The sequence below is a fragment of the Phyllostomus hastatus genome, unplaced genomic scaffold (genome assembly GCF_019186645.2).
Source record: "Phyllostomus hastatus isolate PE091 unplaced genomic scaffold, TTU_PhHast_1.1 phas_scaffold_443, whole genome shotgun sequence".
Taxonomy (NCBI): domain Eukaryota; kingdom Metazoa; phylum Chordata; class Mammalia; order Chiroptera; family Phyllostomidae; genus Phyllostomus; species Phyllostomus hastatus.
The window spans coordinates 1057556-1073220 of record NW_025334031.1 but is presented as its reverse complement, the minus strand read 5'-3'; the positions used below and the strand labels follow the sequence as shown (position 1 = coordinate 1073220).

The window sequence follows — 15665 nt, the reverse complement described above, 5'->3', positions numbered from 1 at the left end:
ACTTCCTGGGGGTCCTTCCCGGGGTCCTTTCGCTCCTCTGGGTCTTGGAGCTGAGCCACGCTGAGGTCTAGATGTTATCTCGGCTCCAACCGAAACTCTGCGGCCAGCGGACCGCAGGCTCTGTTCCTGCGATTACGCGCTGCTGGCTGGAACCCCCGGTCCCGAGGGCCCGAGGGCTCAGCCACCAGAGGAGAGGGCTGGGGCGGGAGTGGGGGTGGGGGGGGGATGTGGGGGGAGGGGCAAGGGTGCTGGGCCAGGCCAGGCCGACTCAGGAGAGAAGGAGCAAAGGTCGCACCAGAGCAAGTTCAGAACCACCATTCACAGGGAATGAAAGCAGGAAACACCTAGAGATAAATCTGATGGAAGACAGCCAAGGCGTGGACCCTGAACACTAGGAAGCACCACCAAGAGAAAGTGAAAACTGGAGGGAGGGAGGAGACGACTTTTGTAGCCAGAAAAAGTCACCGCTGGTGAATCTCGGATTCGTCCCAACTGGAAACAGGCCGAATGGAACGCCCCTCAAGGTTGCCACACCGCCCAGGCCCCACCAGAGTGAGGGCAGCCACCGACGGCAGCCACGGAACAACCACGGGACGTCTTCTAAGTTTGTCTGTCGGATCTGCAGCGGGGCCACACACTCCAGAGACAAACTCCGTCCCTGGTGGGGGAAGTCCCTCCCTGCATCCCATAATAAGTCCCGCACCATCCCAGAATGCCTCAGTTGACCGGCACGTACACACGCCCCAAAGTCAGTGGGGCCCCAGCGTTCCTAAAACGGCTGGAGCCAGCCGAACCTGAAACCCGAGAAGACAGCGGCGGGGTCCGGGCTGCCCATCTCCGCCAAACCCAAGGAGCGGGGACAGCACCTGAACCTTTACGGGCGCATCACGCGGACGGACGGCGTCCGAGAAGATGGCGGGCTTGCGCCCTCACATTCCATCTCGTCTTTCCTTCCCAGGCCACGGTTCTCACGGTGGGGAACAAACCAAGGGTGGGTGAGGGGCTTGGGATTCAGGGGAAAGGTCACTGGATTTTTTAAGAAAGAATGACGTCGGTATTCTGGTCCTGGGCGGGGTGGTCTCATGCCGCGCCCCGGGCGGTGGTCTTCAGCTGTGTCCCGGGCAGTGGTCACCTCCCCCCGGGGCACAGCGGCTCAGACGCCGTCCTGGGTGGCGGGCCATCCCCCTGAGGAGCACAGGCGGGCCTGCTTTCGGTCTCCTGGGGTCAGGGCGGGCCCCACTTTCCGTGCCTGGAACAACGCTTTGACCTGTATTGATTCCTGAGCTTATCAGCTATTGACCTAAACTAAAAGTTTCCAACTGTTCAGTTCCCTGTCAAACCCACACGCTGACCGGGGAACCCCAGCAATGCCCCGTTCCCGAGGGGTGGAACCCCCCCCTGCCCCACAGTTGGGGTGAGGAGCCTGAGGGCGCCTTCCCCCGCTCTCTGCTCTGAGCAGGAGACGAGGGTCCGGACTCGCCGGGAACAAGCCCGCCTGCAGGTCCGGCCCGACCCGAGCGCCCACGCCAGGAGCAACCTTTTCACAGACGTCCACAGGCCGATTCCAAACTTCGTGTGAGCCTGCGAAGGACCCGAGACCAGCGAAACAGCTCCGGGGAAGAGGGTCGCGTGGGGCAGCTCGCCCGGCCGGACCCCGAGACCCACCGCGCAGCCCCCCAGAGCCCGGACCGCGGGCCGTGAGCGTGAGGACCGCCCCCGAGACGGGAGCGGGAGCAGCACCCAGCGCGGCCCCGACTCGGGAACCACGGACTCCCGACCACGCTGCCTGCCGCCGCGGGCAGTGGGGGAGGGGCTTCTGCCGGGCAGTGGGGGAGGGGCTTCTGCCGGGCAGTGGGGGAGGGGCTTCTGCCGGGCAGCTCAGCCGGTTAGAGCGTCGTCCCCACGCACCAAGGTCGTGGGTTCGATCCTCATCAGGGCACGTGCGAGAATCAACCAATGAGTGCATGAATGAGTGGAACAACAAATTGATGTTTCTCTCTCTCTTCCTGTAAAAATCAGTAAGTAAAAAAAATATTAAAGTCATTAGGGCTCTGGTCGGTGTGGCTCAGTTGGCTGGAGCACCATCTTGTAACCAAAAGGGTGCTGGTTCGATTCCCAGTCAGGGCACACGCCCAGGTTGCAGGCTGGATCCCCGGTTGGGGGACACGGACTGGTGTTTCTCACATGGGTGTCCCTCTCTCTCTCCCCTCTCCCTCCCTCTCTCCCCCCCCTCTCTCTCTCCCCCCCCTCTCTCTCCCCCTCTCCCTCCCTCTGTCTCTGTCTCCCGCTCTCTCTCCCTCCCTCTCCCCCTCTCCCTCCCTCTCCCCCCTCTCCCTCCCTCTCTCTCTGTCTCCCTCTCATCCCTCTCTCCCTTTCCCTCTCTCTCGACTCAGAATAAACCTCTAAAAAAACCATTAGGGGAGTGCAAGTCAGAGCCTCAGAGATCACGCAGCAGCACCGCCGGGGAGGCCGGATGAAGACCCGGCCCCGGCCTCGGAGCAGCGCCGGGTGGCGGTGGCGGGGCCTCCTTCTCGCTGCTGGGGGTCAGAGCGGGTTCTCACTGCGCAGACCCCTTTCGGACACCGGGTCCCTACCATGCGCCCCGGCGTCCCTGCAAACCCCCGTACGGCCAGGGGTCGGGGGGGGGGGCATTCCGGCAGCTGGAATGGCCAAGGCTGAAACCCACCCACACCCGAGGACAGACGGAGGGCGGCTCGAGCTTGGGGGTGGGCGGCCGCCACTGAGCAGCAGGAAGGAGGAGACAGTGAGGCTGGAGGCAGACTCCCGGCCCCGCCCAGGCGTCCACGTCCTGGTCCCCCCCAAAACTGTGACTCTGCTCAGCAGGGCAGGGGACCGCAGGCAGCTGACCAAATGCCGTTGCTAGGCAGCAGACCTCAAAATAAGGAGATTATCCCGGATTACCCAAGCGCGAGACGCATCACGCGGTGTTTGAGGTGGGCTTGGGCCCTGCGACTGCCAGGAAGGTGGCATGGGGTGACGGGCGGGGGGGGGCTCGCCCACCATGGGGGCTGAAGGTGGCAGGGCCCCCCCCACCCGGCCTCAGGATCCCAGCCTCTGGGGTCCAGAAAGGACGCGGCCCGGGCCTTCCCTCAGAGGCCCTGGGCGCGGGGCACTGGATCCCGACGTCTGTGGCTTCAGGCTCCACAGTGTGCAGGGGGCTCTGTCACAGTGGCAGCGGAGAGCAGGGGCCCTGATGTCCACAGGAACGCGGCCGAACCTCAGAGTCGTCCTGCTGAGCGAGGACGGGTCGGGCGAACAGGGGCACGACAGGCCGCCTGCTTCCATCTGCGGAAAATTCTGGAACGGGCAGGGACAGGGGGTGGGCAGTCACAGGCGCCTTCAGAAGACCCCGAAGGGAGCCTGGGGGCCCCGGGGGCCCGGGAGAGAGAGGGCTGCAGACCCCAGAGAGGGCCGGGGAGAGAGAGGGGGCGGGGAGGCGGCGATGTCTGGGGAGATAAGAGGTCACCAAGTCCGTGTCCCCCGTGGTTGGGGGCGGGGGCTGCAGGTGTCTGAGGCAGCCGGGACAGGGTCGCGACCGTTACCAGAGACGTGCAGGTGTGCAGACAGAGAACCCGTGAGCTGGGCGCCTGGGGGTGGGACCTGGGGGGCTGGGGCGGGGGGACGCCCCGTCCTCCCTCAGGCCAGAGAGGACAGCAGGTCGGGGACCGGCACCACCAGGGAGGGCAGGCAGGGTGGCAGCGTCCCGCTGGCCCCGGGAGGAGAGGTTCCCGGGGCAGGACTTTCACTGCTGGAGCCAGAGAGGCCCCGGGCCTGGCCGGACAGTGAGTCACCGTCACCCGGACACTTTCAGTTCCCTCCTGCGGCCGCGGCGAAAGGCGATAAACGCTGGCACTGACCGGGCCGATCCCACACCCCGCAGCCCGCAGCCCGGGCGCTGGGTCCCGCTGGACCGGGGGCGTCCAGCCTGCGGCCCGGGGTGGCTGTGAACGCAGCCCAACACGGAACCGCAAATTCACCTGAAACACGATGAGATTTTATCGTGCTGACGTGTCACAATGTGTTCGACGTGTGGCCCAAGGCGACACTTCTTCCTCCGGTGCGGCCCAGAGACGCCACAAGGCTGGTCGCCCCGACGGCTGGACAGAAGCCCAGGCTGCTCCTGGAGGCCAAGACCCCCTCCCAGCTCCCCCCGTTTCCCCAGGAAATGCCCCCCCGACCCCCGACCCCTGCTTGAGCCCCGACCCCCCAGCTCCAGAGGCAGCGCCTCTCTGATCCTCTGTGACGCCGCCCTCCTGCTGCCCTCCTTGGGGGCCCCCCCCGGCCCCCGAGGGCCCCATCACCGTCTCCCGATCCCTCGCCCGGTCACACCTGCCGAGACCCTCAGCCGTGTGGGGTCCCCCAGTGCAGGGTCCGGAGGTCAGGACGTCGGACGGATCAGGGCGCCCCGGAAAGAGCACGCGAAATGCCCGCCTGTCCTGTGCCTGTCACCGGCCTGCCTGCCTGCCTGCCACACACCAGGGCTTGCTGCTCGTCTGTCACCCGCACACACGTCCCTCACCTGCATCCGTCCGTCCGCCACCCGCCTGTCAGCCTGGGTGGGAACGGGCCACCTGACCACAGGCTGGGATGGGGGGGTGCGCACTCGGCAGGGTGGGGCCCAGGAGGGCGGGAGGGGCAGCTCTCGGGGACGCTGTGGAGGACCACTCCCCAGTTTGGGGGCCGGGCTGAGGCCCTCCCTCGAGTTCAGGGGGTCGGCCTGCAAGTCCACCGTGGCCTCCGGCCGTTCGGACGAGGCCCCCCGCACGGCGGCTTCAGTCAGCCCCCACCCCCGACTGCACCGCCCACCCCGTCCGGAACCTCACGGGCCTGGGCCCCTCGGCCAGTCCGGTCACCCGGGAACCGACCCTCGCAGACGTGGGTGTCTCTGGGGGCCACTATCCCACCAGCTGGAGGACGGAGGGGCGGGTGTCAGCAGGGGACCGAGCAGGGTGGGCAGGTTGAGGGGCCAGGGGCCCCCGCAGCCCAGGCAGGGGCCCCGCACTTGCTGTAGCAAAGGGTCCTGAGCGCCCCCCGCCAGCAGGCAGGTCTGAGAGCCACCCCCGGGGCTTCGGGACCCCCACTTCCTGTCCCTCCTGGGGGGTCGGGGCCCAGCAGCACGAGGCCGGTGCCTCTGCCGCTGACGACATCCAGGGACCAGGGACGTCCTGACCGGAAGGGTGTCTGCCCTGGTGGGGGTCTCCCAGGGGGCACTAGAGCCCGCTGCCCGTCGGGGACTCGGCCAGGCCGCAGAGGGGACAGGGCAGCGGCTCCTGCAGAGGCCGGACAGGAGAGCTGGGGCCCCCAGCTCTGCCGCCCGGACCTCACGCCCGCCCGACCCCCGTGGGTGCCCAGACGGGCCGCCCCTCTCTGCTCGAGTCTCCAGCCCGTGTCCCACCTGCTGCGCACCCACCGTGCAGGTCCCCGCCGGTGTCCTGCCCACGGCTCCCGACGGTGTGACCCCTGTCGTGGTCTCGGTGGGGGGAGGACCACAGGGCCAGGCGGGGGCACATCAGCCTGGGGGGCGGGGGTCACAAAGAGGGGCAGGCCCGAGCAGAAGGACCGAGGGCTGTGGCCACTTTGGAAGGGCCGCCAGGAGCCTCTGTCCCACTGTGAGGCCCCGGCCCGTAGTGTGGGGAGGGCAGCGGGACCGAGAAGAGGGGCCACCTCGCCCCGGGTGCGGGGCACAGAGCTGTGCAGGGGCTGGGGGACAGGGCAGCAGGTGCCACAGGCCACGGCCGGCCTCACGTGACCGCTGACACCCGGACGGCAGGCGCCCCGACGGGAGGAAGTCGCTGCCGAAGCTGCTGACCGGGGTTCGGGCCCCCGTCATGTGCTTGGAGGTCAGCAGGGCCTGGGCCCGCGGTCCCTCCGGGAGAGGGGGGTGGCGGCCCGTCCCTCAGCCCCGGGCAGGGCCGGCGAGGGGTCCCGCCCCTGTGCCAGGCTGGGGGGTCGAGGGGCCCAGAAGCCGCAGTCGCCTCGCCTCGGCGGTCCCCCGTCTCTGGGTGGCCCTGCCTGGGGACACGGCTCCATGTGTCACGAGCTGCCCCGCCCTCCCCCACGTCACTCAGGACCCTCCCGAGCCCCCAAGGGCACCTGAGCTGCCCCCACCCTGCTCCCCCTCCCAGCCACACGGCGGCGGGGGGTGGGGGGCAGCCGCCGCTCCCTGGCCCCCTCCTGCTGACCCAGCCTCCACCCCGCCCCCCTCAGCCGGCCCCACCCTCTCTGCTCTCTTCAGGGGCCTCCTGACCACCACCTGTCCCTTTGCCGGGCCTGGTCCTCGACGGTCAGCAGTTTCTCTTCCTCCCCGGGCCGCCCTCCTGACGTTCTGACGGGGCCTCTCTCCCCAGACGGTCCCTCCAGTCACGGCCCCTCCTGACTCCCGGCACCCCCGGGACGGGACGGGAGCACTTCCCCCCTACTTTCCTGCCCGTGCCCCCACCGCCTCCAGGCTGTCCTCCTGGAGGGGAAGTGCTCCCGTCCCCGCTCGCTGCTCATCGCAGTGTCCCCGGGGGCTGCCATGCCGATGCCTCGTCCCCGGTGGTCCTGGGGCAGGCCCCCCGACTCCTGCTCTAGGGACGGGACTCCGGCGGGGGCTGGGGGGCTCCCTCCCCCACCAGCACCGGGCGCTCCGGGGGCGCTCCCGAGGGGGACCCAGGACCCGGCCCACGGGGAGGGGGAGCAGGTGGCAGCCCAGGGGTGGAACCTCCTCTGGTCCTCCAGCAGAGCCCCCCACCTGCCCCCCAACCCGTAGAGGCAGCCGGGGTCCGGGAAGCTCAGAGCAGACTGGGGAGCGCGGGCCCGGCCCAGGGAGGGGCTGCTCCCTAAGGGTCAGGGAGCGCAGCAGGGCCAGGCGGGGGTGGCCGGGTCCCTGACCGGATGAGGGGTTGCCTCCGGGCGAGGGCTGGTCCAGGGGTTCCCAGCCAGGCCCCCCGGGGGCTCCGGGAGAATACTCCAGAGTATTGTGCGTGCGTGTGTGTGGGCCACGGGCCACCTGGGCCACGAGCCCCGCCCACCCTCCCGGCCCTCTGAGTCACTGCTCCGGAGGGAGGGGGCGTGAAGGCCCCAGACCCGTCCGTCCAGCTGCCGGGGCAGGGCCGGGTGCCACAGGGCGGCTGGCATCCGGGAGAGCAGGCGGGCGCTGACCGCCAGCCACCGGCCCAGCCTTGGGAACAGGCCCCGCCGGCGTGGGCGGAGGGCGGGGAGGGCCACAGTCGGCCGATAAGGGCTGTTCCGGGAGCCGGACGCGGCGAGCAGGAGCAGGTTCTCCCGGGAGCGGGGTGAGGCCTCCCCCGGGCTCCCTGGGGCCCACCTGTGCGCCCACTGCTGTGAGGTCCGGTGGGGGTCGCGGGGGCCCCGACCCTCGGGGGACAGTGACACGGGTGTGCGCAGGGGCATTTCTCAGGGGCGCTGGGCCGAGACGGCCCGGGTCCCCCTCTTGGTGGGGCGCCTGGGATCCTCCAGGACGGCCGGCCTGGCGTGTGGCCGTGGGGAGGGGCCAGCCACCGGGGGGTGGTCCCGTGGGGGGTGGAGGTGAAGGCAGAGGTTTGGGTGGCGCCCCCCACCCCATCGGCCTCCGGCTGCCGGGCACTCGGAGGCCCGGGCGCCTGGGTGAAGCCACACACACGTTGCTCAAGTCCTGACCCTCGCGGAGCCCGCACCGAAAAGCAGGCCGCCACCCCGTCCCGTCCAGGGGAGCGGCCCGGCCTCTGCGGCCCGTCAGCCCAGCCAGCCGGCCCGAAACACCCCTCACCGGTCCCCCCGGCCGCAGCCACCCAGCCGGCCCGGCCCCTCCTCCCACGGCCCTGCACGCCACCCCCAGTCCGGCCACCCGCCCACCCCACCTCAGCCCCTCAGTTCAGCCGCCCTGGGGTGTCGGTCCCACTCAGGCGCTGGGGCCCCAGGACCCCTGTCCCCGCTCCTCCTCCTCCCAGCCTGCCCACCGGCCCTGGCCCTGGCCCCGGCGCCCGCTCCCGGCCGGCTGCCTCCCCCCCTCCACCCCGCCCCTGGCCTCGCCCTGACTCTGACCGGGGGTCCAAGCTCCTGGGAGACGCCGCCCCCTGCAGTCCAGCCCGCCGGCACCCCACGTGCGCCGGGCCCCCAGCGGCAGTCCTGGCCTCACCCCAACGTTCTCCTGCCGACGGAGGGCAGTGTGGGGGTCGGACAGAGCCCCCCGGAGACATCCACGGTCTGACACCCAAACCTGTGAGCACGCACCCTCACGGGGCGGGGGGCTCCGCAGGTCCGGTCGAGGGCCTGGAGACGCGAGAGGACCCTGGAGGGCCCGACGGACCCCCGCGCTTGGGAGGCGCGTGGCTGAGAATCAGGGGAGATGGGGCCAGCTTGGAGGCCCCGGTGCGGAGCAGGGCCCCCGGCCTGTGGGGCTGGTGTCCGGCCTCCGGCCCCCGCACGGCCAGGGGACGGCTCTGCGCTGTCCGGAGCCGCCCGGTGGGTGGCCGTGCGTCACCGCAGCCTCGGGACACTGGTGGGTGCGGGCAGCCCCGTTTCCCCGGCGACTCACCCTGGAGCCAGGGCGACATCCTGATTTCGGGAGGAGCAGGGGGGCACCGCAAACACGGCCTTCTCTTCTCCCTTCCCCACCCCCGCCCTTCCTGGCGCCCGTTGCTGCCCCCTCTGTCCCATTCTTAACGTGTCCGTCCAAGTTCAAGTCCATCCCCTTCCCCCCGGAGGCTACCTACCAGTCACACAGCAGGACGGGGCGCACACTGAGTTTGGGCCTCGTCCTTCCCTTCCCGAGTCACCACTGTCACCCGGCTGCCCCCTAGCTGTCCCCCCACCCTGGGGCCTGCCCACCGGGCCTCTCAGCCGCCTCCGGCCCCCGAGGGCACACCCGACCCTCCGCCTGGACACCGCCGCTGCCCGGCTCACACCCCCCAGGACCACCACCGCTGCGGGGCCCGCCTGCATCAGTCGGGGGTCTGTGGTCTGTCTGTCCCGTTTCCCGTCCCTCTGGAGAGGCGGGTTTAGAGGGACCTGCCCGCATGGCTACGGGTCCTGCAGGCTGGGGAAGGGGGGGGGAGACCCAGGGGGTTCATGCTGCCGCCCCGCCAGGAGTCCGTCTGGAGGCAGAGCGCCCTCGTCCTCGGGGCCCTGGGTCGGCTCCCTCAGGGCCGCCAGCGGGCTGGGTGAGGCCCGCCCGGGACACGACGGGGAACAGCCTCCATCCCAGGAGATCAGAAATGCCAGTGACAGCCCTGGCTGCTGTGGCTCGGCGGACTGAACTCGGGATTCCAACCAAAGGGTCGCTGGTTCGATTCCCAGTCAGGGCACAGGCCTGGGTCGGGGGCCGGGTCCCCGGTGGGGGGTGTGCAAGAGGCAACCACACAGTGATGTTTCTTTCCTTTTCCTTGTTCTTCTTTTCCTTTCCTCTCTAAAAGTAAATAAATAAAATCTTTAAAAATTAAAATAAAAAAGACGCTAAAGATCCCCTTCACAGAAACATCCAGAAAATATCCGGGCACCACGACTCCACCAGCATGACACCACGTGACCCCGTCCCCGCCCTCCCCTTGTCTGCTGTCCCCCCCCGAGTCCCCCGTCCCCCACTGTCCAAGGAGCAGAGGGTCTGCATCCTCCTGCCTCTGAGCCTGACGCCCCAGGGCAGAAGATGCAGGCACAGGCTGGACAGGGGGGCGGGACCCGGTGCCCCCGAGAGCCCGGCCCACCCAGCTCACTGTCCTGAACCCCGCCCCCAGCACCGCGGCCTGTGTGCCCCTGGAGCTCTGCACCCCCACACGCTGGGCCTCGGGCCTGTTTCAGGCGCTGGCCTCTCGGCGCCCACGGGAGGGGCTCTGTGGGTGCCCAGTTGGTCTCCCCAGTGACCTGGGGTCCCCTGGCCAAGTGCACGGCTGCAGCCCCTGCCATCTCGCGGACCCCCGCCCTGCCGTAGCTCCTGGGCCGGCTCCGTCCCCACCTCGGGGAGGTGCGGGGTAGCCCTCACTCCCTACAGCCGGGCCTGGCGCTCCCCTCTGCACACTCCGCCCCCTGTGGCCGGGTCCTTGTGGCCGGTCAAGAGCCTGGCGTGGGTCTAGTCGCCCCGGGAAGTGTCTGTCTGCATCTGCGTCTGTCCTGTCCTCCCCAGGGTGCACTCTGGGGCTGGCACCGGGCTACGATGGGGTCTCGCCCAAGCCGAGGTGGGGAGCAGCACCTCAGCTCGTGGTCCTCCCAGGTGCAGTGGGGTGCTGAGGCTGCTCAGACCTGTGGGCCCCTGGGTCCCCCAAGGTCCCCACGCGGCTGCCAGGCCTTGGCCCCTCCTCCCGAGGGCAGCCACAATGGAAGAAGGCCACGCATGGCTCGGGGTCAGTCCTCGGCCCTGGAGTGCCTCCTCCAGAGGGTGTGTGGGCCACCAGGACCCCGGTCTCCTCTTCTGCAGCATCTGGCTGAGACCCCGAGACACCCTTGTCTTCTCAACACCTCTGGGCCCTGTCTCCATCCAGGCACAATGCACCGGGGCGTGTGCGGGTGGGCGTGTTGAGGGTGGTGGGTAACCTAGAAGGTCAGCAGGTCACCCGTCGGACTGAGGAAGGCAGCTGTCCCCTGTGGCACCCGGTGTCCCCAAGCATCCCGAATGCACCAGGCCCTGCCCCGTGGCTCCCTGCTGACCCGGAGTGGAGCCGGCCCCACGCCAGGCACAGAGCCGAGGGGCGCTGGCGGCCGGGCGCAGGGGAGAGGCCAGGGCCCACCAGGAGTGGACACACGGCTAGCTTCCGGCATCATGGGCCCTGAGAGCTGTTTCTCTGAGCCGTGCAGGGGAAAGTGTCCAGGCCGGGGAGCCCTGAATGACCTTGTCCTGGGCAGAGGTGGACACCGGGGGCGGCTGACTCTGGGGGGGCAGCCAGAGGGAGGGCACCCGCGGGCACCCGCGGCCGAGGCAGGTCCCTGTTCTCCGCGGCACCCAGAACCCACATGCTGTACCGGCGGAGCCCGCCACCCCTCCCCCCGCCCCATCCACCTGTGCCCGACAACCCTCCCCCCGCCCTGACTGTGCCAGCCACTCACATCCCCCGCCCTCCCCCCTGGCTCAGGCCCCTGTCCAAGGCAGCTGACCCGAAGCTAATTGCCTCAGCGACCACTTGTGCAGCCTTTGCAGAACTAATGGTCTGGGTCTGCGGCATGGGCCCCATGGAGCCGCACCCCCCTCCTCCTGAGGGAGCTCTGAGTGGGTGACTCAGGCTCCAGGGGAGGGCGGGCGGCGAGGACGGCCCAGCAGGCGTGAGTCAGCACCTCAGCTGGTCTCCCACCCACCTCCTGGAAGGACCGGTCAGAAACCACTTCCTGCTCAGCACCCAGCGCGGCCCCGGCCCCGGGCACCCACAGACCCTTGGGGACACCAGGAACCTGCAGGCTCAGAGTCTGAGCAGCACGCCCCCCCTGCACCGCTCCACCCTGGGGGCTGCTGGGGCGGGGGGGTCTTCCTGCCTCCAGGGCCGGGCAGGGGTCCAGGGCCCAGCAGAGACCAGAGGGGACAGCGGTGCGAGGGGGAGCGGCGCCCGGCCTGGCCGCAGCCCCCGCCCTGGAGGGCAGGGTCCAGCCTGGCGTGTGTCCGCCGTCCAGGCAGGGCAGCCTCCCACCAACGACAGACCCCTCTGCAGCCAGGGGGGCGGAGCCTGCCCAGAGGCTGTCGCCGACGTTGCCGCGTGCACGGCCTGTCTGGTGCCCGGCGTGGGGACCAGGGCCACACCCTCCGTGTGTGCGCCCACTCGCACGCCGCCCCACTGGCCGCACCGTCCAATCACCCCCCCACACACACACACGCCCGCCCGCAGCCGAGCTCCCCGGCGTTTGCACCCACGGGTGGGTGCGTGGGGTGTGAGCGGCCTCAGCCGCACTTCCCCGAGGACACGTGACAGCGAACGCGGTTGCACACCTGCGCCGTCTTTTTCTCTTCCGATTGGGTTGCCCACTTTGTACTGGTTTGCGGTTCTTTTCAGGTTGCAGACACTAGTTGCCTGTGAGACACACACGGCGGGCACTCTTCGCCCCCGTGGCCGGCCGTTCCTCCCGCCCCTGACGGCGCGTCCGTGTGCCGGAGGGAGCGAGACTCACCAGCGTCAGCGAGTCGGAATCATGTCTCCCCCGACGGGGACCCGCGCTCCTTCTTCCCGAGAATAGACTCCAGTTCCGAGCAGTTTCGCCCACGCAGAGAAGTCGGCAGGGCGGACAGAGGTCCCCAAACCCGCCCTCACGCACACGGCACATCACGGGGTCCCCTGCTATTTAGGTCGGCCCGTGAGCCGGCGTCGATACATTGCTACCGGCCCAGCCTCAGGGAGCACTCACTCCTCCGGCTGCAGCTGCTGTGGGTCTGGGGAAATCCGTAACATCACTTGTCCACAGTCCAGCCCCAGGCACAGCGGTGCCACTGCCCTGAGACCCTCTGGGCACCCCCCTTCACCCCCTGCCCCCCACAACCACGGGCGCCTCCCTGTGCCCTCTTGTTCACCTCTTGCCCAGAGTCCCAGAGGTGGAAGCTTTTCAGACCGGCTGTGTGCCCGAGGGGCCCGGGGTCTGAGCGCCCTGTGTGTCCCTGCAGGGCAGCTCTGGGGCGCCCAGGCTCTGGCAGTCACGAGCACAGCCGTGCGGGCCGGTGGTCCGCCCCTCTGGGCACGGCGGCCGGACGCCCCGGCGAGAGCGCGGCTGACTTGGTCACACACCTGCAGACCGCCCCCCAGGGGGGCCGCGCCGGCCGCGTTCCCAGCCGCAGAGGGTGGGACTCCCGGTGTCCTCACCCCTCTGGACCTCGGCCATGCCGGTGGGCGTGTGGCGGTGCCTCATTGTTGTTCTAAAGCGCACTTCCCCGATGACACAAGTGCCTCCTCCCGCGCCCGCTTACCCTGCACATCTCCGGTGACGTGTGTGTTTAGACCTGTGCCCGCGGCTCCTCCGGGCCGCTCACGTGCCGCTGCCGAGCGCCGGAGGCCGTTGGCCTGGGCCGGTGCAAGTTCCCCCCCGCCCTCCAGACACGCACGCTCCAGCCCGGGCCTGCCTGCCGGTCTCTCACCGGCGGCCGCCCACCGCGGCAGGCTGGGGGCGCCGCCTGTGTGAGCGACAGACCTGGGTTGACTCCAAGGTCACGGAGACGGGTCCCTCGCTCTCCTCCCCTCCAGGGCCCCCAGGGGCGTCTCGCTCCCGAACCTCCCGGGCTCCCGGGTGTGTGTGGGGGGAGGGCGGACCAAGGCACTTCCATCTGGTGCCCCCATAGGTAGACCCCCACCCCCAGCGCCACCGCCACCCCGCACCGCCCTCCACTGGCTTCTTCCCGGGCCTTGCCTGTCGGTGCCACCCTGCCTGGGCTTCTGGGTCTTTCTAGAGCTATTCTCCTAAACTTGCCGCCACGCTGGGGTCGCTGTCCTCACTCACGGTCAGACGGCAAAGTCCGGGGGCGGTCGGCGCTCCAGCTGTGGTGGCATCTGCCACGGCGGCCGCCCCCTCCCCAGAACTGCTCTTCACCCCACCCGGGCTCTCCTCTCCTCCGCCTGGCCAGTCGGTCCCCCTCCTCTCTCGAACCTCCTCATGGTGGGGGGGCGGCCCCAGGGCACCGCTGCACCAGCCCCTGCTGTCGCCCAGCTTGTCCCTTAGGTGCTGCTGAGGGTTGGGGACGCTCGGCCTCCCCTCTCAGCCTGGCTCCGTCCCCTCAGCTCCCGACTGCAGCAGCTGCTGCCCCTCCACGGCTCCCGAGCGGCCCCTGGGCGTCATCTTCAGGGGGACACATCCAACCCGGGGTTCCGGCCTTCCTCCGGGGCCCTTCCTCCTGCGTCCGTCTGAGCCAATAACACGCTGCCGTTCCGGCCAGTTTGGACAGACCCCTAGTGAGTGTGGAGCCCCCACCGCAGCCCACTCGTCCCACCCACCGGGCAACCCTGCTGGCCCTGCCTCGGGAGTGAGCCCTAGAGCGACTGGTCCTCAGCCGGCCAGTCCCGGCCACCCCCGCCTCCCAGCCGGGCTCCCATTCCCTGCAGCGCGCAGCACCCGGCCGGCGACACTGGGTGGTGACACTGACCGGCTCCTCCAGCTCGCCCCACTCAGGGACAGACCGGGGTCCTCCACGGGCTCCCCTCTGACCTCTGACCTCACCTGCTCCCACTGCGACACCCCCTTCCTGCTGCTCCGTGTCCCTCTGCGGCCCCAGGCTCCCCCTCAGACCCTGTCTCCTTCCAGAAGCCTCTGTGGCATGTCTCCTCGTGTGGAGCGTGAGTTCCACGGAGGAGGGATTCCTGGGTGGGTGCTGCGATGCCCCGGCACCCGGGCCCGTGGTGGGAGCTGCACCATCACCCGTGGGAGGGATGGCCCGCCGGGCGTCCGAGGGGACGGCAGGAGGGGCAGCTTCCAACGCCCCCCCCAACCTCTGACTCAACAGGCAGCCCCCCCTCCCAGGCCTAGGCTGTCCCCCTGGCCTCCCCAGACCCCGGCCCCAACCCAGGGACCAGGGGTCCCGCCCTGGGCCCATGCCTGCCCTGCTGATGTGGGCACCCTGTCCCCACCAGGCCTGCCTTTGGCCCGACGGGTGCCTCTTTCTGGCTCCACCCCACATTTGGCTGGGCACAGGGGACCGGGCCCTCCGGGCCCTTCCGGCCAATCGCACCACAGGTGGCTCTGATGGGGCGGCCAACTTGGAGGGGTTCCGGCTTGTGGGAGAGCAGAGAGGTCCCCGGGTGCCTGACGGAAGCCGCAGCTCACGTGGGGACGCAGGGCCCAGGCCAGAGATGCTGAGTGTGGAGGGGACACAGGCTCTCCTGGGTGCTGGGTGGGAGAGACCTGGGCCCCAGCCCCCACAGTCAAGTCCCAAGGTGCTGCCCTCCACAGAGACACCCCTGAGCCCATGGGTCAGTACCTCTCCAAGCGCCCCTTTGTGCCCCCACGAATAACTGCTGAGCACCCACCACGCGGCGAGCAGGGCCCTGGGCGCAGGGAACCCTGGGAACCACGCGGAGAGAAGGCCCCGCTCTGCACCCAGTGGACCGGCCAGCCGTCCCTTCAGGAGGACGGGGCCTCTCCACCCCGTGGGCCACCAGCCGCCCCTTCGCAGCCGCTGCCCTAGGGCAAGGCCAGGACCTCCGCCTGCCCAGCGGCAGCCCCCGCCCCCACTCGCCAGACCCAGCCGGACCCAACCGGCAGGCTCTGCCGTCCCTTCCCCCCGCTGCACCCACGGCCTGACCTGCCCACCCCCTGCGGTGGCCCTGCCAGCCTCACAAGTGCCTCTGTGACTGCGGTCACTTTCTAGCACATTCCGCCACTTCATTGCCTCCTGGACATGACCTTTTCTGAAGTGGCCTCTCCAAACTCTTCAAGTTAGGGCCTGCTCCTCTGGCTGGGCCTGGGGCAGGGAGGCGGGGGGCTGGAGCAGGCCCTCTCTTCCGTAAATTCAGGTCTGGACACCGAGTGCCAAATGGGGCAGGAGGGGGTGGATTGGGGGGGGGTCCCCTGGCCGAACCCTGGTGACAGCGGAGGGCTCACTCCCCCGGGCCCTGTGAGTGGCTGGGGCCGCGACAGGGCCAGGCCGGGTGTTGCTCTGGGGAGCAGCGCGGGTCACGGACACTTGGAGACAGAGGCTGAGGGCGCCCGGGGCTTTCGGGGCTGACACCCGGAGATGCCCAGAGCAAAGGAGGAATGGGAGGCACAGGGGCGCC

The 15665-nt window shown here is 69.7% G+C and overlaps 1 protein-coding gene across 1 annotated transcript; it reads left to right on the top strand.

Moving 5' to 3' along the window:
- The first annotated feature begins 802 nt into the window (after positions 1–802).
- Positions 803–1734, top strand: LOC123807368 (balbiani ring protein 6-like). Its single transcript, XM_045821137.1, has 2 exons — positions 803–973; positions 1460–1734. The coding sequence occupies exons 1-2, from the start codon at positions 913–915 to the stop codon at positions 1699–1701; spliced, it is 303 nt and encodes a 100-aa protein (XP_045677093.1). The 5' UTR covers positions 803–912; the 3' UTR covers positions 1702–1734.
- Positions 1735–15665: the final 13931 nt, after the last annotated feature.

Excerpts from the sequence above, each read along its gene's own strand:
- LOC123807368 (XM_045821137.1), top strand. The coding sequence starts at position 913 with ATGGCGGGCTTGCGCCCTCACATTCCATCTCGTCTTTCCTTCCCAGGC. Across the intron at positions 974-1,459 it reads CCCAGGCCACGGTTCTCACG|GAGACGAGGGTCCGGACTCG; the intron begins GTGGGGAACAAA and ends TGCTCTGAGCAG.